Genomic DNA, 27669 nt, shown 5'->3' with positions numbered 1-27669 from the left:
GCTCCAAGCCCTCAGCAATCCTTAGCATAGGGGCACACTCATGCATTCCTGTCAAGTCATCTTGTGAAAGGCTGCCTGCTTCCAGCTTGGCTTGGATGTGCAACCTTAATAAAACTCACTGAGGTCTGGGAGAAAATAGCAGATCTGCAGCAGATAGAGTAGAGGAAAGGGTCTAGAATATGTACACGCAGCTGACTCAGGCAGGCTCCACGCTGAACTGCTACACAGAGAGGAAACAATAAATCTCAGCTACTATGCAATAAATATCTCAAGTTTTAACTAAGGAAACTATCATTACAGTGAAATAAAAAATAACATTTTAGAACAAAGCTAACAAATGGCTAGTTTTCTGTGATTCTTCTTCAAAAGCTTTCTTTGAGGGGGAAAAAGTCAAACAAACAAGCAGTTTTACCTGAAATAAAGAACTAGTTTAAAGGTCAGAAGAAAGGAGCAAGTTTTGCGAGAGGCACGGAAAGAGAGTGCTGGCAGTACAATGACAGTTTTCCTTTCCTTTGCTTTCCTCGCTGCCATTCTGACTCACTTAGGGTGCAGCAACCAGCGCCGAAGTCCAGAAAACGGTGGGAGAAGATATAACCGGATTCAACACGGGCAATGTGCCTATACTTTCATTCTTCCAGAACACGACGGGAACTGTCGTGAGAGTACGACAGACCAGTACAACACAAACGCTCTGCAGAGAGATGCTCCACACGTGGAACCGGATTTCTCTTCCCAGAAACTTCAACATCTGGAGCATGTGATGGAAAATTATACTCAGTGGCTGCAAAAAGTAAGTGATTGCTTTCAGTTTCTCATTGCATGGAGCCTTTTCCGTTCTTGCACTGCAGCTAACTTAGAGTTCCTTAGGGGGCATTTGTGTGTTTACCTTTTGCTCCAGGGGGGCAGTGTTTGCAAATGCAAGACTCCTCACTCCTTGTGACTTCAAGAGTGAGCCAAGGTTTTTAGGCTTGTTCAAGCCTATGAAGGTATGGTGACACCCCATTTGTGTGTCTAGCAATGGCACATTTTATGACATTTCTGGTTTTGTCTTATTTAAAATTTAGCTGGAGTTTTCTAACTGTCAAAAACCAACTTTTTTTTTTTAAAGAAAGCATGTACGTCTTGAGCAAGTTGGTGAAAATAAATAATAATGACAATGCTAATTTGGGATCAAATAGATTTTATACCAGTGAATTTTGTACAGATAAGATGGGAAATCATCACCAAATATCTGTTTTTTCAGCCTCTCGTAAAGTTAACATGAAATGAGAGTAAATATGAAGTATGATATTTGGTTGGAGAAATTGTACAAGCATGTAAAGGAAACAATTTCAGCAAGTAGTAGAATAGTAGAGGACTGATTTCTGTCAAATATTTCTTCTATCCTTGAGAAAAAAATCAGGAAGGTAAATTTTAATGTGAACTCACCATGAAGAGGTTGTTTGCCCACTATGAAAGGAGAAATTGAGCCAGTAGTGGCTGTCCTGAAGACGTGCACCTGCAGATTTGGGCTGAACACAAGGTGTAGGCTTTGCTATATGCCTGAATTACCTCTTTTCTCAGAACATTGTAGTGACAGTGCCATGTGGGAGTATGAGGATTCAGATGAATGTTAATGTTGAGTATGCATTTAATCCCAATTTATAGAAATCAAATTGAACATTTTATTCAGTTATATCCCTATAAACCATTTGAATGTTTTTGTTGAAAATATGCCTATTAAAATATGAACAAGTCACATTTTCCGCAGTTCATTCTCTTTGCTGTCTGTGTTGTGTAACAGGTAAGCAGCAGATAACAAGTGTATTCAACTATGTCACTAGAAGCGTGCCAATGTCCCTATTTGTGAAAAGCTTCTCCCCAGGGATCTTTGCTAAAAATTCACTTGGTGCGTATAGGTAGGAACGGAACCAGTCCAGTTTCCTTCAAGTTAGTCTCTTAACAGAGCAAACGCTTTAAGAAGATAAAAGATAGGGAAGGGACAAATGTGCTTTTTTTGTTCCTGTGTGGTCACGCTCTCTTAGATCACTGCCTGCTGAATCATGCCAAGCAATGGTTATTCTGCTTTTGTCCACTAGGGACTGAACTAAGATCACTGTTATTTTATTTGACAAGTTAACTGAAACTCAGTAGTTTTAGTTTCCAAACCTGAATTGTAGCTAATCTTTCTATTGTAGACTACAATAGGTGAAAAAATCAATAGATAGGTAGAAAAATAGAAAGCGAACAGCATTCTGCACTCTTGATAATTGCAGCTTAAATTTCAGGCACTAATTACAGCAGCAGTTTATAATAGGATATCTGTTTTTTCTTTGGCAAAACTTATTTCCATAGTAAACAAATCAATCTGGTTGAATCACTTATTACTATTCTCAATATACTAGCCATATAGTATTTAATGAGAATTCAATCATCATAAACTAGTCTGGATTCTTTGAGGGGGGTGGGGAGGGAAATTTCATCCCAAGTTCTCTGAATGAGCTGTTCTACCAAAAATGTAATATTTTGTTTGCTCAAAACATGCAATCAAAATAGTGATTCAAGCATAGTAATGCATATTTTTTTGTTGCTATGCAATTATGCAGCAGTGACTGGGTAAATATATGATTCTACTGGGCTTAAATCATGCACATGTTTCATATGTTAATTATTGTGTGAAATAAATTTGAGTTTTGTTTACATTGGTCTTCGTCAATGATTATGGCATAGTTTTTAGGTTATAGTCAAGCATAACTATGAAAATGTTCTTTGGTTACGTTGACCCTTGCTGGTGTGAATCAAGCTGAATATATGCTGAAAATGTCCCTGTTGGTATGAGTCAGAGCAGTTTGGCTTGACTATTGTCTCTTTAAATTTGCATATCTTTTGTCCTTGTTAATGCGATTGGTTGGAGGATCAAGAAACCAAATAAATGCCTTCAGCAAAGAACTTGCTAAAGGGTCTCATAAGTTTCCCTTAATTAGAGGTTTCTTCACTTCAAGTTCTAAATTTCATGTAATGTATTTATTTTGATAATTCAAATGGAAATCTTTTTACTGTAACCATTTAGTATGCTTAATACTCCTATTTGTACTACTTCTATTTTGATTCCAAGTATTTATTAGGATAAGAAGCAAGGCTCTGCAGAAACTGAGGCTATCAGTGTAAGTGCAATTAATTCATCCATTTATTCAACCAAATAATTAATCAAAGCACAGTGATTATTATGCAGCTCATGGCATCACTATCAGGAAAGTTTTTGATGCGGATTGTGTGTTATCAATGCTAGATGCAGCTAGATGATAATTTATGTTAATCTGTTACCTTCCTTGAAGTTTGGTAAATTGGATTCTTTTAAATATTCTTTATAAGACACTGGCTGTCATTGAAAGTCACTTATGAGACTTACACTCTCAAATCTCATTCCTCAATTTTTGTGGTCTTGGAACTAAACAAGATGAGATGCAAGGTATGCAAGAGGCAAAGGCTGTGTTTGTCACCATAAGTGCTGAAACTGTTATGGCACTGGTCTCTTGATGTGATGGATTTAATTCAAGGAGATCAACTTTCCATGATAACTTGTCGATTAACACCAATATGGGGTAGGTTGATAGCATTATCCTCACTTGTCAGATGGGGAAGAGCAATATAAATAATATGCTCAAAATCACAATTTTATTGGGTGAAACACCTGGGTTGTATGTCTGAGTTTGACTCTCTTTTATCATATAGCTCTTTTCAGAATTATTAGCAAATCATGCCCAATATCTGAGTGACCAGATTTTGGGGTAGTAATAATAAGTACAAATGGCCTTTGTGTCTTTGCCACTTTCTGATGATTCCTTCCTAGCTTTCTATGACAGAGAAATGTCCAATGTTTACCGTGTATTCCACATCCTGTGCTTCTTGAATTATTATTTTCTTTCTCCCATATTCTGAAAGTTCATAAATATGTATATTTAAAATATATAATGTTTTAGAATTTGGGGGAATGTCTAAAAAGTCTGTTTTGCCTTTGCCAAATGATGTCTCTTTTTTTGGTTGAAAATATAAATAAATTCAGTCAAAAACATGCCTTGTAACCCAAATCAAGGGTCTATCTATTAACATATATATTTCACATTATAAATATTTCACACTAGATAAAATTCATGAATTGATGATTATTAGTAGAAAATGTAGTTATGAATTATCATCCAGAATATTTTAATAATTGAAAAGCTTTTACTGGAATGCTTGGCTAAATTTTTCTATTGACAGCATTTTTTGACTAACAACATCCTGTACTTGCATTGTATTCTTTGCTTCAGAGAATTAGGATTTAGCATGCTATTACCTGAAACATATTAGTGATGATGATAATCTTTTTAAAACCCATATATTACACATATTAACCCATATTAATATCCCCTGGAATGTGACCTCTATGATGCCAGTGACCTTGTATGTTTGTCCACTGCTGTATCCCCAGGACCTAGAGCAGTATATGGTCTGTAGCAGATAGACAATAAGTATTTGTTGAATGAACAAATGGATGTATTGTCTATGTGTTGCAATCTACACTTTACTATGTACTAGTAACATTTTGTTTTGGATATACACCTTACCTCCCTAACTAGATTGTAAGTTGTCGTTTAGGCAAGGACTACGTGGAGGAGGAAAAATAATTTTCCCTCTACCGTTCTAGGTTCATGGCTGACACCCATCTGTAATAAAAGACAGATTAACAGGAGAAAAACAAACAGAAGTTTAATAACATGTATACCTCCTGTATACATGGGAGATACCCAGGAACACTGAGTAACTCCCCGAAATGGCCCAAGCCATCACCTTATATACCTTCTCCAGCTAAAGACAAAAGAAGATGTTGGGTTGGGGGAGAGAGCTAGGTTTTCAGGCAAAGTACAGGAAACAAGGGTATGGTTGTTATACAGATTTAAGACCATGCCGATTATCCATTGACAGAGTTTCTACAGATTTAGTCGTCATCCTCTTCTGGTACAGAGAGGGAGATAGCACCCTTACAAACGGAGATTTCCCTTGTAAATGTAAATTTCTCTTACAAAAGGTAAACTTCTATTACTTTTCAGAGCTTGTCTTATGTCTGCTGCTTCTTTTTTTTTTTTTAATAAATTTTTTGTTTATTGCAGTAACATTGGTTTATAACATTGTAAAAATTTCAGGTGTACATCATTGTACTTCAATTTCTGCATGGACTACATCATGTTCACCACCAAAATACTAATTACAACCCATCACCACACATGTACCAAATTATCCCTTTCACCCTCCTCCCTCCCCACTTCCCCTCTGGTAACCACCAATCCTAACAACAATAAACAAACACATAGGGACAGAGATTGTCTGCTGCTTCTTAAAAATAATCAGCCTAAAATAATCCTTATGCCAAAAGGGCATATTTTGGGATGACATATTTTGTTCACCTTCAGCTACATCCTACAATTATTTTTATCCTAGTATTAATTAAAATGATATTGGGTCTAGAGTAGGTGGTTATTAATTATCCAAATTGTATTTAGTCAATGATCTAGGATCTCAAAAACTTCTGGTCACTCCATTTTGTCCTCTTGATTATTCTTTAAGAGTCAACTTTGTTGACGTACCCCAACTCCACCTCCCCTCCCAGGCTGAGTTCTCTAATGTTATCATAGTACACTGGATGTATCACGCTACCACTGCACTTCCATCTTGTGTGGTTGTTGTCATTTTCATTATTTGTTTTGAGGCCTGTTTTCCTACTTAGCCTATGAGTCCCTCGAGTGTAGTGAGTGTCTCTTTATCCATCTATATATCTCCGAAGATGTTTATTAAGTGTCTGAACAATATCTCTCTTATCATCGTAATATAAAAATAAAAAACATCAAGTGCTCAAGTGTATGATGCTGGGTATAAAATAATGCAAGTTAAGGGACCTTGTAACTGCTTTCAAATGCTAAGGTTTGTTTAAATCCTTAGTGTTAGATTACTTGAGGGTCAGTTAGATCTTCCTTTGGGAGGAAAAAGAATTTTGTACTTCCAGACCAGTAGGCAACCATTTATGCATACAATAATGGACATATTTGCATATAATATGTGCACGTCTAAATCTAAGTAATTAGAACTGACCTCTAGTCTGTGCATTGTTTTGGTGGCTGGTGACTGTGCAATACTAAGCCAGAGAGGATGCACTATGTTTTATTTGCACGTGGGGGAACTTCTGAATGTGTGAAATGAGCAGACAGTTGTTAAATATGTTTTTAAAAATTTGCACTTGAAGAAAATACACATATATGATTTATGCATAGATAGGAAAAAAATGGCAGTTGCCAAGAAAGATTAATATAAATAATTGTCTTTTAAATCCACTTGTAGCAATGTCCCCATCAACTTCGTTTGAAGAATAACCCCTGATTTTCAGGCCAAGTAGGAGCCCTTTAGTTAATACACCTGTATTAACTTTTCAACGAATAGTTAGATTTTATTGTTTGCTTGTTATATTTTAGAATCAAAGATCCACGAAGGCATCAAAACCTTTCTGGGCCCCAGAAGTTGGGCAGTTGGAGCTATCACAGCCTTTTGGATTTTTCTGTGGGAAGGAGCAAGCCTCTACCCCAAACTGTCTCCTTTGGTGGATCTCAGGTGTCAGGACCATGGCGAGTAGGTCCTTTTCTATGAGTGATTGCAACCCTTTCTTGACTGTGCCATTTCTTTCACTAACATTCATCTCATATGTAATTGTTGGTTCAGTGTAATTTAAAAATGAGTAAGAATGTGTCATTGTCTTCCTTAAAGTCCTCCTACAGTTTTTCATTAGCTAAGCATAAAATCCAAATTTCTTGCCACGAGGCCCGTCTGATTTGCCCCCACACTCCTCTCTAGATTCATCATTTACCACCTCTCCCTCATTCCAGACACTCAAAAACATTAGCCTTCTTCTTATTTCTCCAACAGACCAGCTCGTTCCTGTCTCAGGGACTTTACATGCTATTTACTTAGCTTGGAAAATTCTTCCCTCAGATCTTGGCATGGATGGCTCTTTCTCTTCATTCAGGTCTTTGCTCGGCAGTCTTCTTCTCAGAAGGTCTTCTCTGAGCATCACTACCTACCACCTTCTCCTATTCTGCTAAGTGACTTTCCATCATATTATACTGTATTATTTCATCATGGCATTTACCACTTTGTGACCTTATATTGCTTATTATTTGTCACTTTATTTATTCTGTCTCCCTCTACAAAGAATATAAATGCCACAAGAGGTCCTTGTCTATCTTGCTCCCTGCATATACCTCACTCCTAGAAGACTGAATGACACACAGTAGGACCTCAGTAAATATTTGCAGAATATATTCTCCCAGACCCTACACTCTGTGAGGTAGAGACTGTGCCTGTCTTGTTCACTAGTTTTTGTTTGTTATTTTTGATAACAGATCTACTTTTCTAACACAATGCCTGGAACATAGTTGGAAAGAATACCTTTTTTTTTTTTAATGAATAGAGAAATGAATGAATTCCATGGGCAGATTTGGATTACAATTAAACAAATGTATGAAAATGAGACTCCAACTATATTCCATACATTACCCTGCTAACTATGTAATAGGAGAAATTTTAATTAATCTTCTGAGTTTCCATCCTCTATATTAAGGATCAGCAAACTATGGCCCTTGGGCTAAATCCTGCCTCCCACCTGTGTTTGTAAATAAAGTTTTATTGTAATACAACCACACTCATTCCTTAATATATTGTCTATGCTTTTTAAAATAAAGTTTTATTGGAACAGAGCCACGTCCATTTGCTTATGTATTGTCTATGGCTGCTTTCTTCCTTCAAAGACAGAGTTGAGGAGTTGCAACAGAGACCAAATGGCCCAGAGAGCCTAAAATTTAATATCCAGCCCTTTACAGAAAAAGTTTGTTGACCTCTGTTCTATATTACAAAAGGAATATAGTATTAATATTGGGACCATTGCAAGGTAAATTTTAAGGTTTGTTGTGTGGGAAAAAGATCACCCTCCAGGAGGCCAAGTAGTCTTCAGGTCCATGCCAGTTGGCAGAGAGCCTGAGCCATTTCTTGGCTTGGTATCGACACATGCTGTGAGGTGACATTTTAGAGGAGTAGAGGAGGGAAATTTCATGTCTTTTTTTTCCTCTGCCCATCATCATGTGAACACAGAAATATTCCAAAAGCAGATACATGTTAAAAAGAAAAAGCACCTGAATAACGGTACAGATCAGTAGCCTCTGCATAAACAAGTCTGGGTTCCAAGGTCCTCTGCTTTATGTGGCTGTTCCATCCTGCTGTTTGTGGCATTAGCAAGAGTGTTGACAAAACATCGGAGGCATTCTGTTTTCATAAAAATGGGACTTCAACTCAGCCTCTTACATTCAGTGTATTTAGAAACCTTTCCTCCCTCTAGCATTTGTTTTAGATATAAATATTACTAGTGTTCCCACTTGTGTAGATGATGAGAGGGGAGGAGCGACAAGTGGGTTGCTCAGCTACAAAATATAGAGGTTTATCAGCCTCTATACTATAATTTGCTAATTAGGGAGATTTTATTTTCATTCTGCCATGGCCTTGTCTCTATGTGGAAACATTAGCAGCCTTTTCCTGGGCCTTGTCTTCTTTTCTTCTCTTCATTTAATACCACAAGCTATATTGTGTCATTTGCTTAGATGCACAGCCCTAATTACATTCTGAGTCATCCTCACCTTTTGTTGTAATACAAGATTATCGTTCACTGTGAAGTTGGGAAGTTACAAACCCCCTTTAGTTCTAGCCCCCTGGTCTGAGGGAGGGAGGCCTCTTAGTGTTTAAATCCTTTTACAAAGTGTACAAAAGATGTGCTCCCTCTCTTATCAAAAAGGTTTCTAAAGAATGAAGCAGTCCATGGATTATCTTTTCTTTATATTTGGAGACTCTGTACTTAAACACTCTTCTCTGATTCTTACATAGAAATGTTAGAAGTGAGAAGTTTTCAGTCTTATTTGGTCTTAGTTGCCTATCCACATTATCTGATTTTTTTCCCTAAAACAAATGAAAAGGTAATGTTTAACAGAGCAAGTGATGTAAAACATATAAAGCCAGATATAACCCTCTAGTAGCTAATAATTTTATCAATAATGTGTTTAGGCATATACAGATCTCTTCTTCTGGCAGTAAGTGTTGGAGAATATAGCGTAAAGTAAATGTAATAAATATCACTTGTTTATATATACTACATGACTATACAGGTCACTTGTTACAGGTCTACATTGGCATGTATTTCCTAAGTTTGTGTTGAACTGTTGAAAGAGCGTGCAAATTAGAACAAACATCAAACTGTGTCTAAAGTAAATCAGTAGATGAAATATTAATAAAATGCAAGTGAAATGTGAGTATCTTGAATCATTAGTAATACATACATGTAAGCCACCAAATGCACTGGCATCAAATAGGTAAACTTACTATACATTTCTGTGCAATGGCTGATGATAATTTGGAGGATAGGGTGTTTTCAAGTTTAATTACATGTGTAGTTTAACTCATTTGGAAGGTGAGTACTTTATAGATAGTCTCTATTTTGTTTCTGAAAGCTGAATGAGTTGAATTATAATACTAGACTGTAAAGGTTTATTGGAGAGTTTCAAGTCCCAGTGAACAAGTAAATACTTTAAAATTACAAATTACATTTCACTTCTCAACTTTTATTAAAGATAGTCCCAAGATTTTGTAAATCATTTTAACACTATTCTTATCTTCACTATTAATATACAGTTGACTAGACTAAAGTCTAATGGGTATTTATTGCAGCTAAAGTTTTGCTGTGCCTGGCAGACCTTGCGTCCACCTTATCTCAATTACAAAGATATAAGAGGTGAGAATCATATCCTTATTACTAATATCACCGCTTTTCTTTATTTTCCAATTTTACTCAGTTTTTAAATAACAAGAACAGAGCTATAATAAGCAGTAGTTTTAATATTTATTGAATAAATGAATAATTTATTGAATAAATTGAATATTGTATAACTTTAAAATGTTAATAATATAGTGAAGGTTTAATATTTTTGAACAAATGACCTGATGAATATTAAATATTTCTTAGCAATGGAACCCTATTTCCAAGCAAATTATTAGTGAGAAGCTTAACATATAATCTAGATGAAAGTGGAGGGGCTAGAGGAGAACCAGAGTGATGCCGCACCATGACCCTCTTCCTCAGCCTGTCTCCCAGAGGCATCCCTCAAGGGACTCTATATGTTCAAAGGAATACAATTTCAAAATGGCTGCAATAAACTTTCAAATAATCAAATATTAGGTAGGTAAAGCTGCCAAAACCAATCTACTGGCAGGCAGGAAGAAATGTAACACTCGTTAGTTTGAATATTTGTTGGCAAGCTAATGTAAGAATGTCCAAATCTGCTATATACAAGGCAACTTAAGAACATTAATGTGTAAATTACAAAAATACAGGTTGTTCTAGACTCCTAAAAATGTTGATGTCCACCCATGTTTAACATGACCCACATAGGTTAAGGTAATAAAAAACTCTTGAGTAATTAGTGGCAAATTGTGTGACTTATGTATTTCCTAAAGTATCCACTTGCATGATAGTTTATAGTTCTCTGTTTTAAATTTAGGAACATGAATTACATTGATTACCTAATATTTCAAGCTACAGTATTCACTTAGAACAGAATTCATTGTTAAGGGTAGTGAAAGGAAATCTGAATTTTAAGTAGACATTTCGATATTTTCAAAATTTTCTGGCTGAAAATTTTATTTTCAAAATTTTCAAAAATTCTTGTTGGATTTACTTAGCTAATCTTTGTTTTTACTTCTAGTATGTGACACTTACCAGGAATAGGAATCTCAGAATTACCCTTTTCTTGTTCATATGTGCTGGTTATTAAGTATTTTTTTAAGACACTTTTTCAGACCGTGAAGGTTAATTTAGTTAAGCTTAGGTGAAATCATCCTTGAATCCGCTTTCCCAAACACACCTGAGCTGCGACATATCACAACATCCCGAAAGAGGACAGTCGTGTCAAGGCAGCACCTTCAATTCCATTAGCTCTGTGGAGCTCTTTCTCTTCCTCTAGGACATGAATAATGCACGGCCCTTTGATATACTGATGGAGCGAAGGCTCCAAAATCAGGCCTTATAAGAATTTAGCGTTAACTTTCTTATTATTTTAGAAATGAAAGTTCTAACATTTTTTTCTGGCTTCCCAATGGCCTGCTTTCTTCAAATGCCAGTTTGCTCCTTCTGTACTTGGGAGACTTCTGAGACTCAAAAACCAGAAAAGAGAGGTGGTAAGGCAGTCCTCAGAGCTGGAAAGACAAAAAGACTCGAAGGAACCTATTCCCGGCCTGTCTCCTTTTCATTCCTCTTCTGTCCTATTGTTTTCAGTAAGGTCCTATGTGATCCTCCTTATACTGGCCCTGAAATGGAAATGCTAGAAAGAAGATGGGCAAGAGGGAGGGTAAATGAACAGGGAGACTAGTGACTGTCCTTTTATTGGGGGCTGCGGGGCACAGTGAGGGGCCACGGGACTAGGGACTAGGGCAGTGTCAGGAGTCCTGCTCCGTGAGAGACGGTAGTGAGTTCTGTCATGGGATTTTAGGATAGAGGCACGAGTCATGGACCTAAGCTCTTGCCATTAACAAAGGACAGGCAGCCAATTAGTCAGTTATCTAATCAAATATGCACTGCGTGCAAGGTGGTCTGCTAGGTACTGGGAGGTGGCAGTGAATCTACTACAGCTCCTGTTGTTGAGAAGCCTAAACCTACTGAAATAAACAGACCCCAAAAGCAAATATATTGTTTGTGTCCACTATTTTCTGTGTCATGTCTAAAGACAGTACCACACAGAGATGAAGTGTGTTGTACCTAGAGCCAGACTGCCTGGATTTGAATCTCAACGTGCCACTTCCTTGCTGTGTGACTTTGGGCAAGTTCCTTAACTTCTCTGTGCCTCACTTTCATTATTGGTAAAATTGAGGTAATAATAGTACCTATGTCATAGATTGTTGTTAAGAGTAAGCATAATTCACATAAATTACTTTGCATAAGTTCTATCACATAGTAAATGTTAAGTAAATATGAGTTATTCCTTGGGGCAGTTCTGGGTTATAGTATTACTTAAATGTTGAGCATTTTACCGCCTATCAGGCCCTTTGGAAGAACTCTGCATATCTTAATTTATTGAGTACTTTCAAAAGCCACTGTAAGGTGGATAGTCCTATAGTCTTCCCACATGGCAAATGAAGAAGCTGGGGATCAGAGAGGGCAAGTAGCCTTCCCAGGATTACTCAGCGGCTGAGTGGCAGGGCCAGCACCCAGGGCCAAGTCAGTCTGGCTCCCTGACCCGTGCTCTTAACCAACCCTGGGATTAGCTACGGCAACTTTTACCATGTCTCCTCTTGTCAGTCTTCAAACCTTAAGTCTATTTTTAAAATTTTTTCTGTGGTAGTCTTTGCATCTAAACTCTTAATTCTTTCATACTAAATGAGTTGCCCCTTTCTCAACTTCTGTTTCAGACAACCATTAGTCCCTATCCCAACTGGAAAGCTCCGTGGTTAAATTGACTGTGACACTCAGGTTCTGCTGCTGATTGAAGTACAATAGCCCAGTTCTCTCTGCTCTCCCGCAGGTCTGTTAACAGACCTAGGAATCTCACGTCTGCAGTCCCTCCTGCCTATCTCCTTAGAAGCACCATCTCTCGAAGTTACAGAGCTTAACTGAATCTGACTATTTATCTAAAAACTTCTAAAACACAAAGAAAGGCTTACAATTGCTTTACATGGGGTGAAGCCGCCTATTCTAAATATCTTCCATTCAATTTAATGACCTCCCTCTTGGACTTATCTGTGGGCAATCCTTCTTGGAAAAGCAAAAGCACATCCTGGAACTTAAAATATTATTTGCATGCACTTTCTTTTGTGGGTCATTCAGAGAGTTGTAAAAATGAGAAGAAAAGCCTTGTTTTCTCAGGCAATGACCTCTTATCTCACTTCCTATTTTATTTATCATTGTCCCTATTAATTAAAGTATTTCTGGTATTTTGATCCAAGGCCAAAGCACTGCTACTTGCAGGCAATTGTGTTGGCTCTTCCTCTATTTTTCTGATCTCAGAGGCCTGACCACTGAGATGCCCGGGCTTTGAGGATTGCTGCCCTCATAGCTGATAAGTATCAATCGCATGAGGTGGAAAGACTCCAGGGTATCCTAACTTCTCTCTGTCCATACTTCTTCATAGAGTCCAAAAGGAGAGAGAGGATAAAACAGGATGGGGACAAAATAGAATTCAGGCATGCTTTTCATCCACCTTTGCACAGTGGAACTGATTAAAACATATTATGAAAACAACAACAACAACAATGCAGTGTGTATCCACTTGCTTGACCTGAGTTCTCCATGGAATGCTAAGGTCAGCAGTGTGTGGTACACTGATGTGGAGGTGCCCCAAAGACACTGGTAGGTTATATACATAAACAAATGCAATGTGTGGTACTCAAACTATATGGCGGCAACTTTTGGTGAGTGAAGTGGTCTGAAGGATTCTAGTGCTAATGTTGAATAACAAGGACCTTTTCTCAATTTTTAGGAAACTGTTAAGTTAAGGAGTACAACTTTCTCAATTTTAAGGGTTTCTTTCTTCAGCACCTCCATATTTTTCATCTTTCATCTATTGTGTCTAATACTTTTCATCTCCTCTCAAGAGTTAGCTGACAAAATAGCAAATACATATTAATAGAAGCTGGGAAGTGACCTCCCATATTTAGTTGTATAGTTTGTACTTTATGTGGACCCATAATTATGGTGTGATTTATTTTATCCATATAACATAATCACATTTCCTGCCAATGAAATTGCTATTGGTTTGTATATGGAATAAATCAGTTTATCTGCAAAGAGGGCAATGAATGTCGGATGTTTGGTCACCAAAGCAAGTATGGAAATGACATTCTATTTTAAGAAAGGTGTTTGGTAACAAATAGAGTATTAAAAGTTACTTTGGTTAAGCAGTATCATCATCCAAATAGATAAGCACATACAGTTTTATAAATAGTAGGTATTATCATATCCATTTTGTAGATAGGCAGACTGAGGACCAATGAAATCAACTGATTTTTAAAAGGTTATATATTTACTTTGAGACAGATATGGAATTTGAGCCCAGGCATTCTGAATGGTTAAATCACAAGTTCTTCATTGTTTGAACCTCTTTCACTTTTCCTTCACAAATTAAAACAAATTTTGATTGATAGAGAGTGGGGAAGAGGTTCAAATGAATAATTCGTTCCTCTAAGTTTTTGGAGACTATATCCAGAATAAATAAATAACCTTCTTTGAAGATCAGAATAATTTGTCATACATGTATAAAAGTTGCTGTTAAGAAAGCTACTGTTCTTAGGAGAACTACTTCCTAGCACCATTCCTGACAGGATACAAGTTTTTATTTAAATTTAAAAATATGGGGCCGGCCCCATGACTTAGCGGTTAAGCGCGCGCACTCCGCTACTGGTGGCCTGGGTTCACATCCTGGGCGCGCACCGACGCACCGCCTCTCCGGCCATGCTGTGGCTGCGTCCCACATACAGCAACTAGAAGGATGTGCAACTATGACATACAACTATCTACTGGGGCTTTGGGGGGGGGGAAAAAAGGAGGAGGATTGGCAATAGATGTTAGCTCAGAGCCGGTCTTCCTCAGCAAAAAGAGGAGGATTAGCACGGATGTTAGCTCAGAGCTGATCTTCCTCACAAAAAAAATAAAATAAAATAACATTTAAAAATGTCAGAGGCAAATAATTAATTCCTGTTCTTACATTTTTTCAAATCAGTGAGTTGCTTACACAAATCGCCTCAGTTGAGGTTACCCTGATGTGAGTATACAAATAAAGATAATATTTTAAACTAGTTTATCTGCAGTTTTGCTTATAAACACCACATTGTAGTGCTAGGTTATATTTCTTTCAGTTAAAGACCAAATAGGGATACAGTATAATCCATAGAGGAGATTGTTTAATATTTCAACATTAATGAATTAGGGTTCTGTTTGTAGTATTTTTGGAAAAATAACCATATGCCATGTGTTTTTATTTTATTTTAGTTCTTTAGTATATAAAAGTAACCTTTGGTCCTAGGTTTATGCTTAAGAAAAAGAACAGCAAATTAATAAACACTTGTGAAAGTGAAACTGTCATTATCTTTTATTGACAATCAAGATAAACTAATGAACTAAAGAGACTTTGGTTCAAATAAATGATTGAAGTTGACAGTAGAAGTGGAAAGCCCACACTCAGCCCTCAACAAAGCTCTTAACTAAGAATTGAGTATGTAAAGCAGCTAAGAAGTCTCCATGTCGGAGAGAAAGGGAAATACTTTTTGTGACCATTATGTTCCATATGGGACTAAAGCTTACATACTTTGAGTTCACAAATCAAACTTGTGTAATTTGCAGGGGAAAAGGTCGCTATGAAAATTAATTATCCTGAGCATAAAATATTCCTTTATATTATTCTATTTGATCTTGAAATGTCTTCCACTGGATCTAATTTTGAAAGTCATGGCCAAAAAGACGTCATAGGTAACTAAAAAATTCAAATTAACTCTATATGCATATATATATTTTTTTAATTTTTATTTATTTATTTTTTTCCCCCAAAGCCCCAGTAGATAGTTGTATGTCATAGTTGCATAGCCTTCTAGTTGCTGTATGTGGGACGAGGCCTCAGCATGGCGGGAGAAGCGGTGCGTTGGTGCACGCCCAGGATCCGAACCCAGGCCGCCAGCAGCAGAGCGCACGCACTTAACCGCTAAGCCATGGGGCCGGCCCAATATATGCATATTTTTAATTGTTTATATTTCAAATAATTCACCAAATATTTTGAGTTTCTCTTCTGTTCAAATACAAAATATTCCCTGTGGAAAATGAGATTGATGCTGCTCTTGGTCCTTCTCTGATTACTGGGCAATTGGGAAATCAATGGCAAGGAGGGGATTTTCTATCAGGAAGACATACCAGTCCTACCTGTCCACTCTGTGGGGGTATATCAGAATCTTTGAGGAAGGTATAGTTTGAAAAGTTATATATAGTTTTAAAATTTAGAACCAAAAAAAAAATCCCCACCATTTTTTGGTACTAAAACTATGCAAAGAAAATGTAATTTTTTAATTTAATCAGGTGGAAAGAGTATAAGTTAAATAGTTAGAAAACAGGACAAGAGGGTAATTGTTGGTTGTATTTTCCAAAGATGGTTGTAATAGTATTATAGATATATATAGTATTATGTCATAAATAGTATTATGTCTTACATGCCATCTTCCCACAAAGAATCCCCTTCCCTTTGAATCTGGCTGGGTCATAAAAGGCAATATAGTTTTCATCTTGTTCATTACAATACTCATGCTTAGAGTCCTGAGCTGCCATGTTAGAATTCCATGTAGCTTGAGGCCACCATGTTGTGAGGAAGTCAAGCTACGTGGAGAGGACATGTGTAGGTGCTCTGGTTAGCAAGTCTCCATTTTTGTCATTCCAACCCAGGCTCTAGACGTGAGTGACTGAACCGTCAGATGATTCCAGCCCCTGCTCACTCCATTACCTCCAAATGTAGAGGAAAAGTCCCAGACATCATGGAGTAGAAACAACCCATCCCCACTGTACGTGGTCTGAAATCCTGACCCACAGACTCTGTGAACCTAATGACCATAATTTAATGGTTGTTACAAGCCAATAAATTTGGGGATAATATATTAATGCAATAGTATTGATTGAAACAGTGACCATTTACTAAAGCATACATGCAGGGCTTACTATGGTACGTATCACTATAGTAATCATTAAAGAGCAATACATTAGACATGAGCTCTGCCTTCCAGAAGCTAGCATTCCAGTAAGGCTCATGACATGGGCAGAATGTCATAACTGTTGGTTTTTAAGCCAATACCTTTACTACCTTTCTATACTTTTATGTTAGCTATTTCAGTTTCATATAAATTAAGATTCAATAAATGTAACTTGAAGACTGCATATATCTTTGTGCTCCTTTGAGTAAAATAGTTATTACTAAGAATTTTTCTACCTTCAAAATAGTATTTGTAAAAATCCTGTGTGCCTTCTTAAACTTCAAGTTGACCAGAAGTCCATCACACCAAAATGATGTACTGTATAGTTTATGTGAATCTTAATGCTTACATTGTTTGCAATTTTTCTGATCATTTAAAATTGTAAAAATCTCAGTGAATTCAGATTTTTGAGAATCAAGGCATGAAGCTATTTTATAACTATATACTACTTAACCTGTCATGTTTAGGCTGTAAGTTTAAATCCAGATGTTTCTGAAAGCTGTTATTGAGCATGGTTGACTGCTGGTCTCCCAAATGTAAAATGAGTTAGCAGCATCTGTTCAATTCCTAGCAGTTTGGAATTCCTGCAATAAAATCCATTCCAGATTCTCCCCTTCTTAACTGATGAGCATAGGATTTGGACTTGAATGAAACAGGTATAAGAACATTCTTTAAATATATGAGATGCTTTACTTATTTAATTATATCCTGGTTGAAACTTATTGGAAAACACATAACAATAAATACAAAGAACATAACTATTTTTTATACCCCTTGACTCAATAATCCTACTTCTGGGAATCCTTCCGAAGGAAATAATTCAAACAGAAGGAAAAGGCAATATGCATGAATATGTTCATTTCAGCTATCATAGCAGGAACGTTAGAAACAATAGATATTATTTTTTATTTGGTATTTACTATGATATCTTGCACACATGATCTCTAATCCTAAAAAAAAAAAAAATTCTGAAAGATAAACAGTATTATCCATAGCTTCAAATGAGGAAACCAGGGGCCGGCCCGGTGGCGCAAGCGGTTAAGTGTGCGCGCTCCGCTGCGGTGGCCTGGGGTTCGCAGGTTCGGACCCCGGGTGTGCACTGACGTACCGCTTGTCGAGCCATGCTGTGGCGGCGTCCCGTATAAAGTAGAGGAAGATGGGCATGGATGTTAGTCCAGGGCCAGTCGCCCTCAGCAAAAAATGAGAAGGATTGGCAGATGTTAGTTCAGGGCCGATCTTCCTCACAAAAACAAAAAATGAGGAAACCAAGCACAAACAGTAAATGGCAGAACCAGCAGACACTGCAACCAGGATCATCTGAGGAAAGGCCAGGTCTTCAGTGACACCACGACTGCAGCTGTTAAAAATCATATTTGACAAGAGAAAATGCCCACAAAATGTTGAGTGAAAAAGTTTATATACCTGAATAATTGTATCAATAAAAAATAATAACTAATATTTTGAGCGTTTAGTATGTACCATGCCTGGGACAGACACTTTAAAGGTGTTATTTTATTTGATCCTTGCAACTCTGTGCATAGATACCATCTTTGTCTTCATTTTAGAAGAACTCTACATATATTACAGCCCTGACTGTGTGGGAAGAGTGGGTGGTAGATGTGTGGGTGTGTATTTGTAAGCATGTGCATAAAAGCATTGACAGGAAACACATCCAAAACATCCCCAATGATTTATTTATTTATTTATTTTTTGTGAGGAAGATCAGCCCTGAGCTAACATCTATTGCCAATCCTCCTCCTTTTTTTTCCTTGTTTCTCCCCAAAGCCCAGTAGATAGTTGTATGTCGTAGTTGCACATCCTGCTGTAAGTGGGATGCCACCTCAGCACGGCCGGACAAGCAGTGCGTCGGTGCGCGCCCGGATCCGAACCCAGGCCATCAGCAGCAGAGCATGCGCACCCAACCATTAAGCCACGGGGCCGGCCCCACAATGATCTATTGTTAATGGTAGAATTCAAGAACATTTTTTGCACTTTATCTTTTATGCCTATTGTATTTATTATACAATATGAGCATGTGTCACTTGTGTAATCAAAGCACTGTAAGCTTTATTTTTTAAGAAAAACAGGTATATCTTTAAAATTTTTTTTTTATTTTTCCCCCAAAGCCCAGTAGATAGTTGTATGTCATAGCTGCACATCCTTCTAGTTGCTGTATGTGGGACGCGGCCTCAGCATGGCCAGAGAAGCAGTGCGTCGGTGCACGCCTGGGATCCGAACCCGGGTCGCCAGCAGCGGAGCGTGCGCACCCAACTGCTAAGCCATGGGGCCGGCCCAAAACAGGTATATCTGAACTGAGGCCAAATTAAAATAAGCAGGAGTGAAGTGGAGATGATAGAAACTTGACCATGTTAAAATTTTCATCACTTTTGAAAATAACTGTTCTCAGGGCAAGATAAATATGGATGGGCCTTTAGAAATAGTAACAGATTCTGTAGATAAAGAAAACCTAAGAGAAATAGTTTGAACCAGAGATTTTCCCTTAGGTAACTTCACATTTTTTTTTTTTTTCCTGTCCCTATTAGTCAGGAGATAGGGGTGAATGGTTTTTTTTTATTTTTGTGAGGAAGATCAGCCCTGAGCTAACATCCATGCCAATACCCCTCTTTTTGCTGAGGAAGACTGGCCCTGAGCTAACATCTATTGCCAATCCTCCTCCTTTTTTTCCCTTTTTCTCCCCAAAGCCCCAGTAGATAGTTGTATGTCATAGTTGCACATCCTTCTAGCTGCTGTATGTAGGATGCCGCCTCAGCATGGCCGGACAAGCGGTGCATCGCTGCGCTCCTGGATCCGAACCCGGGCCGCCAGTGGCGGAGCATGGGTACTTAACCGCTAAGCCATGGAGCCAGCCCTGGTAACTTCACATTTTACCACCCAAGCAGCTACCTTCTTATAAGACCGGTTCTGAATCCACTTTTATCATGTGGTGGTCATTTATTCATTTCATACCAATTTTTATTTCTTCCTTCCCTTTTTTGCTACTTTTGTGGATAAATTGATGTTGAACGCTCTGAAAATGGTGACTTACAGACAGAAATTGGGTTAGGGTAGTCCACAGTCCTTGGCTGATTTATTCTTTTTATCGAAAGGAAGAAATACATTTAAAGAATTTTATATAAGACTTACAGAAAGGTAAGTTATAGAACAGAAGGTAACCTAGGTTTGTAGACTATAAAACCAGGATTAAATGCTTCAGGATTTGATGTAGCAAAGAGAGCAGGAAGGCCTATGAGAGAGAGATTAAGGAAGTTATGATTATATGGCACAATATATATGAAATTACTTTGCAAGATCTTAATATCTGTCCCAGTGCAAACTACATTAGGCAGCCAAAGCTTTTCCAAAACTTAATCATGCCGTTCTCCTAGTTAAAATGCATGAATGGCCCCAAAGTAAGCTTAAACTCCGTGTCTTACTTAAGCTGGCCCTTGCTAACCTCTGTAGTCTCATCTCTCACAATTTTCTCCATGGTTCTCTATGTTCTAGCTGTATCTAAATCCTAGCAGTTTTATTACAATGTCATAATTTATTCTTCTTCTTTAACTTTGTGCATTCTATGCTGCAGCAAATTCCTTGCCTCTCTCCTGGCCCATCCTTCATATAGTATTAAATAAATGAGTGGTTGGAGAGATGGATGATTGGAGAGCTAAATTAATAAGTAGGTGTAATACAGGTCCTGCAACTCACTCTTAGGCAATGGAATTTGATAGGAAAGGTGACTAACAAGATGATAGAAACTTATCAGATTTTTAAAGGACATAGACATAAAAAGTGATAATGTTGAGAAAATAGTTTTGGATTCTGCAGTTGCGTTATGAAAGGGTGAATGACTAGAAGCCGGGATGGTAGAGAGATGGCGGGATGGCCCGCACAGCTCAGACACTCACCTAAAGTAATAGAGTAATAAGGTAGACAGATGAAAGGATGGGGAAACAGCTAGAGAATTAGGTAATACGTGAAATTCTAAGGGGAATATCATAATAGCATTTATGTAAATAAAAATAAAACACAAGTCTTCATCGAAGATAACACTGATATTTTAGAACTGGGGACATTACAAAAGTGTTTTACTCAGATAATAAGTACTGTGAAAAATGTAAAATTATGACTGAAAATGTTTCTGGGTTTGTGTTTTATGGAGCTGTTAATTTCAGATGACTTTAAGAGTAATTCTCAACATTACATAAGATTGACTCCGTTCCCATCTTTTCAAAGGAGAGGAAAAAAGGACAATCCCAAGGTGCTTTACAATTTCTTAATTCCAATAACGGTAAAGAGCCCCATTCTGGCCGGCCCCATGGCTTAGTGGTTAAGTGCGTGTGCTCCGCTACTGGCGGCCCGGGTTCGGATCCTGGGCGCGCACTGACGCACCGCTTGTCCGGCCATGCTGAGGTGGCGTCCCACATACAGCAACTAGCAGGATGTGCAACTACAACATACAACTATCTACTGGGGCTTTGGGGAGAAAAAGGGAAAAAAAGTAGGAGGATTGGCAGTAGATGTTAGCTCAGGGTTGGTCTTCCTCAGCAAAAAGAGACGGATTGGCGTGGATGTTAGCTCAGGCCTGATCTTCCTCACACACACAAAAAAGAGCCCCATTCTGTCTTCCATTCCTTGGTGTACCCCACACGTTTACAGGTTGTATGGCACAGAAAGTGTTAGGGAATTGAGTCAAATTACTTATTAAGTTTAAGGTTAATAAGCCTTACATATTGAAGCTTCCAATCACTTAAAAACATGCAGTTGTACTATCAGGCAAGATATATACTGCACTATTCTATTTGTGTTATCTACATACTTACATAAAGGAATGATTTGATTCTTCTAAGTCTGTTTGAACCTTGCAAATTAAGTGAATCCCACTGAAAAAATAAAGCTCCATGTTCCATTTTGAAAATAAAGGCATTGACCATTTCAGTGAAGAATCGGTTAAACACCAAGAGCCATCTCTGTTCCGAGAGGCGTTAAGGTATATTAAGTGATATTTGCTGACCTATATGTCTCACGTGGCATTTTTTTTCCTTTAAACCTCCTGAATCCAACTTTGTATTTTCAGTTGGGTCATCATACATTTGTAAGCATGTGCATTTTGTAATAATGAAATGTGAAGTTCTCTTCAGCATTTGCCAAATAGATCATGCATTATGATGCCTTTTGTGACTTTGTATAGCACAGAGAGATTAATAATAGGAATTATAGGTTAATAATAGGAATATGCATGCCCTGGTAGTCATACAAGTTTCAGATAAAATGTTTGAGTAGAAATCTGGTTCTGTGAAAACATAGAAATTCCATGTTTGCTGAGCAAGAATAATGGTCTTATAACATGGAACATGGGGATATTTAAGCAAATGCATATTTATGCCTAGAAATAAAGTATGCTCACTGGGAAATTCACATCCTCTTAAAACACACACATTCCTCTTATATTCTCAAGGCTTTATGTCATGGAATCTTATTCACTCAAATGACCACAACCCCCAGAGAACTGGACACCTGAAACCAAGTGATGACCAGTTCTAGTGGCAGTGGGGATGGGGAAGCCATTTATATTCTTTATGATGGAAAATGAATGGGGCAAAATTAGAAATTTCCAATTAGCCACATCTTCTCTTCTTTAAAAAGAGACAAATCAGAATCTTTAACATGCTTCCTGCCTTTGTTATATATGAGAAAGTGTTATTGCATAATATATAATGCCCATATATATGTGTGTGTTCATGTATGAGTGTGTGTGTACATGTGTATAGTTTAGCTTTCAGCATGTGATGGATTGTAGGTGTGTATTGGACAGTTTACTTTACCTCTCCAAACTTCAAATTTCTTCATCTATGAAATGGGAATAATAATGCCTTCCTCAAAGGTTGTTATGGTGATTATATGAGACAAGATTCACTAAGCACCCAGTAACAAAGTCTGCTACATAGCATGTGTTTAACAAATTACAATGTTTTTTAAAATTTTTGAAGATATCCTTTACAAACTGTACCCAACAAAGCTAAGTGACTTTCTTAGGGCTACATGGCTTGTTAGTAATCAGATAAAGAATGCTTTAAGATTTGCTTGTTCAAATCCCAGTGAACAAATCTCCTGTGCAGAAGAATTTTAAATAATTTATATAGATATAGATAGACCACCCTCAGGGAGGTGGAGTATAACTACCCACTCCTTAAGAGTGGGTTGTGCATAGTGTCTTCTCTCTAAAAAGTACAGTATTGAAAGTGGGGAAGAGTGTAACTTTACAGTGGAGAAACCTGACAAACACTACCTCAGCCAGGGGATGAAAGTCAATATCAACAGTGATAAGTCATGTTGGTAATATGTCTGCTTATCAGTGTTATGAGAATAGCACAGAATGGCACCTTCTTCTGTGGTCTCCTCCTCAAAGCCTACAACTCCAGTCTAATCATAACAAAAACATCAGAAAAATCTCAGGCTAGAACAATTCTACAAAGTATCTGAGAAGCACTCTTCAAAAATGTCAAGGTCATTAAAAAAAGCAAGAGAAGCCTGAGGAGACATGATGAGTAAATGTCACGTGGTATCCTGGATGGGATCCTGGACCAGAAAAAGAACATTAGGTAAAACTAAGGAAAACTGAACAAAGTATGGACTTTAGTTAATAAAATGAATAAACAAAGAAACAAGCATAAACAAATCCTAGTGGAAATGTGTACTACTTTGGATTTGAAAGGCATGTGTGATTATGTTGTTATACAATGGATTTCTCTAGATGTTAAGAACACATAACAGCTAATTCTGTTTAACATGAATAATTCTCTCAATGAGAATCTGAAAACAGTTCTTTTGGGCAGTGCTTGCTCCTTACAGAGAGTTATTTGAAAAGGAAAAGACCTGCAAAAGAATAGATTTCAACCTCTCAGATCTGAACAATCCTTTAAAAGCTTCCTAAAATGAGAGATAAGGCTTCCTACCTGGCATAAAAATCTGGGACACATCCTAATGTTTATGGGTGATATGATAGTTATATGTAGAAAAGTTTGTACTTTTGAAAAACAGAGTCCTACATGAGCATATAAAAATGAATTTCCCAGGTCACTGAGGATGCATTAAGTGCAACCTGATGTATTTATTACCCTTCTACAATAATGCAAATGCGAAAAATCAATCAATTTGCTAATAGCACATATTTAGCATAACATTACAACCTCTATAAATGTCTTTCTTCCAGGCCCTTGAGGCTACAGGCTTATACCTTGAGTAAGAAAACTTAGGATATAATTTTTCTTCTAAAAAGTACATTAATTTCTTTTGTCTATTATTAAAAGGGCTACAAGTTGTAACAGAACAAGAAATTAGAATTATATCAATTTATTGAAATATTTACTGTAAAACAAAATATCATCAAATTTGTTTTATATTACATCAGATCTATAAAGTATTCTAGTTTGTAACTATGGATATGGTTTTGACTCCTCTGTTCTGTAACAGCGGTAATGAGCATTACACAGATTATACACAGATCAATTGTGAAATATCCCCTGCTCATTTTAGCTTACAGAAAGTGGTTAAAGGCACCACTGAAACAAACGGGCAAAATCTGCATCACGTTATCCTTTTGTATGCCTCATGAATAGGTATTTTTAAGATGTGGTATGGTGTTATCCGTATTACCTGGTGTCAAATCTCATTGCTTGGTAACTTGTGACAAACCTGTTGTGCGTTAGCTAGGAGCTTATAAAGTATAATTTGAAAACCCAGAAATCTGCCTTGGCTTTCCAAAAACAAAAACAAAATAGATTGCAGTGATAAAATTGCATAAATTAGGGGCGGAAAAACATTCTAGACTTTGGCCAATTTAATTGTGGTTGTGTGATTTATGGGCTGTGTTTATTGCCCTTTTTCGGGTTCAGAGGTGACACAACCAGTGGTAGTGTTCTCCAACAGTGTGAGAATGGTTTTGCCTTAAACTTTTCTGCAAAGACATTCCTTGTATATAGTAAAGTCTGTCCTGAAGCTTGTGCAAATGGTTTATAAAGCCTATGGTTAATCAAAATGTGTTCTCCAAGGTTGCCTTCCTTAATTGTTCATTCACTGAATATTTTTTGAATGGTAGCATGTGTGCCAAGCATTGTGCTGAAACACTGGGAACAAAGGTGAGGAAACCAGACATTATTTCTACCCTCATAGGATGTGCTGTCTAGTGAGGAAAAGGATATTAATCAGATGGTCACACAAATAATTTTAGTTAACACAATAAAGAAGAGATACATGGGACAGTGAGAGTATAAAGTAAAGGATAGGAGTTGGTCAAGATTTGAACTATTCAGCTACTGACACGCTATAGACACTGCAGAAATTTACAAAAAAGTAAAAAATAAAAAAGGAAAGAAAGAAAAGAACTAAATGAATGAGCTCAATTTGTCTATATTCTATGTCTCTGTGTTTATGTAAGGGTAACCCTAGAGTTTTGTGGTTCTTCTCCCCCAAGTAACAAGTATTTGCTCTGAGTTTTTCCAGTTTCTCTATTGTTGCTTCATGCACACAACCCGTAGTTACTATTTTTTTTTTTTTTTTACGGCTTGAATTTGACTGTCAAACACCTGACTAGAACTGGGGGAAGGGAAAGGAAACTAGCTGTGTACATATAGCCCACGTGTGCCAATTTGATAGGTAACATTCTCTCATGAGTACCTTGTAATTTGATCTCAGTTAGAGGGTTTCCCTTCACTTACAACGGGCCTTGCATAATATTGGAGGAGTTTACATTTCAGGGAGGATGCAGTGTTCAAGAGATGGTAAAGGATTTTTATTTTCCATTGCCAAATTTTGGCTGATATTTTCTTTCAGTTGTGACATTAATACACATTCAGAAGTAGCTAGTTAGAGGCCCACTCCATTCAGCAGCATCAAGCTTCTGCATATGTCTGGTGTGGACAGTGAGAGATTTTGAAGTAACTGTATTCTGTAACCTCCTGGAGAAAGTTATTATTCTTGCTGCTAATATGATGTACAGGTAATATTCATGAAATTGCTTTTAAAAAATAGCAAATCCAAATGAAATGTGACCAATCACAGAAATAGATTAAAGGATATGTCTACACAAATTAATTGAAATGATTATTTTGATAGAAGAGACTTGTCAGTTCAGTATAGCAACTAGTTTGAATGACTTTTTTTATCTGATTTATTTTGATTTGACCTAAATAGTATATAATACCAAAGCAACAAAAGTAGCCCATTTTTCAGAATCAGAATCATGGACTTTAATGTTGGAAGGAAACCTGAAGGTCTCCTAATCCCACCTCCCAACCAACACAGGAATGCTTTTTTCCTGCAAATTCTGTTCCAGACAGTTCACCTCAGCTTGTTCACGTGTAGCAAAGGAGAGCTTGCTACTAGGGGAGCAGACAATTCCACTTTATGCAGTTGAATGCAGTTCTGCAGTTATGAATACAGGAATTTTTCTTTTGTATTAAGTTGTAGCTTCCATTCATTTCCCTCTGGAAAGAACAAGTCTTTCTTCTACATAAATGCTTCAGATATTTAGAGTAAAAGTAATCTTAGATAACTTACTTTTTCTGAGCATCAGCTTCCTCATCTGAAAAAAGGGAGCTAATACTATTACCTCCTAGGATTTATGCAGGAGTCAAAGCCAAACAACTTGTTTGAAGTGTCTCCGGCACACTCCAGCACATCGACAGCACTACTTTATCAATGTTGCAGTTTCTATAGTAATTATAGTATCATTGTTGTTGTATGATTATGTTACCCCCTCACATTTTTTTCTTTTTTTTGCTCAGCTATGTGTTCTTTGCCTCTTCATCTATTATTTTTGTTTTGTTTTGTTTTGTTTTTTGTTTTGTTTATTGCAGTAACATTGGTTTATAACATTGTAAAAATTTCAGGTGTACATCATTGTACTTCTGCATAGATTACATCATGTTCACCACCAAAATACTAATTACAACCCATCACCACACATATGTACTGAATTATCCCTTTCACCCTCCTCCCTCCCCCCTTCCCCTCTGGTAACCACCAATCCAATCTCTGTCCCTATGTGTTTGTTTATTGTTGTTATTATCTACTACTTAATGAAGGAAATCATACGGTATTTGACCTTCTCCCTCTGACTTATTTCACTTTGCATTATACCCTTAATGTCCATCCACGTTGTCACAAATGGCTGGATTTCATCGTTTCTTATGGCTGAGTAGTATTCCATTGTGTATATATACCACATCTTCTTTATCCATTCATCCCTTGATGGGCACTTAGGTTGCTTCCAAGTCTTGGCTATTGTGAATAACGCTGCAATGAACACAGGGGTGCATGTACCTTTGCAAATTGGTGTTTTCAAGTTCTTTGGATAAATACCCAACAGTGGAATAGCTGGATCATATGGTAGTTCTATCCTTGCTTTTTTGAGGAATCTCCATACTGTTTTCCATAGTGGCTGGACCAGTTTGCACTCCCACCAGCAGTGTATGAGAGTTCCCTTCTCTCCACATCCTCTCCAACACATGTTGTTTCCTGTCTTGTTAATTATAGCCATTCTGACAGGCGTGAGGTGATATCTCATTGTAGTTTTGATTTGCATTTCCCTGATAGTGATTTTGAACATCTTTTCATGTGTCTGTTGGCCATCTGTATATCTTCTTTGGAGAAATGTCTGTTCAGGTCTTTTGCCCATTTTTTAATTGGGTTGTTAGTTTTGTTGTTGTTGAGATGCATGAGTTCTTTATATATTTTGGAGATTAAGCCCTTATCAGATGTATGGTTTGCAAATATCTTCTCCCAATTGTTAGGTTGTCTTTTCGTTTTGTTGATGGTTTCCTTTGCTGTGCAGAAGCTTTTTAGTTTGATGTAGTC

General features: G+C 37.3%; 1 protein-coding gene across 2 annotated transcripts in view; it reads left to right on the top strand.

Annotated features, from left to right (window-relative positions):
• The first annotated feature begins 332 nt into the window (after positions 1-332).
• Positions 333-27669, top strand: part of ANGPT1 (angiopoietin 1) — a 246360-nt gene continuing 219023 nt past the window's right edge. For both annotated transcript variants that reach the window (XM_058564788.1, XM_058564786.1), the window contains exon 1: positions 333-790. In XM_058564788.1, coding sequence (XP_058420771.1) covers positions 494-790 — 297 coding nt within the window. In that variant the 5' untranslated portion in view covers positions 333-493. The remainder of the gene's footprint in view (positions 791-27669) is intronic.

Source organism: Diceros bicornis, chromosome 21 (assembly GCF_020826845.1).
Source record: "Diceros bicornis minor isolate mBicDic1 chromosome 21, mDicBic1.mat.cur, whole genome shotgun sequence".
NCBI lineage: Eukaryota > Metazoa > Chordata > Mammalia > Perissodactyla > Rhinocerotidae > Diceros > Diceros bicornis.
The sequence above is the reverse complement of the archived record's forward strand: the minus strand, read 5'-3'. Positions and strand labels throughout refer to the sequence as shown.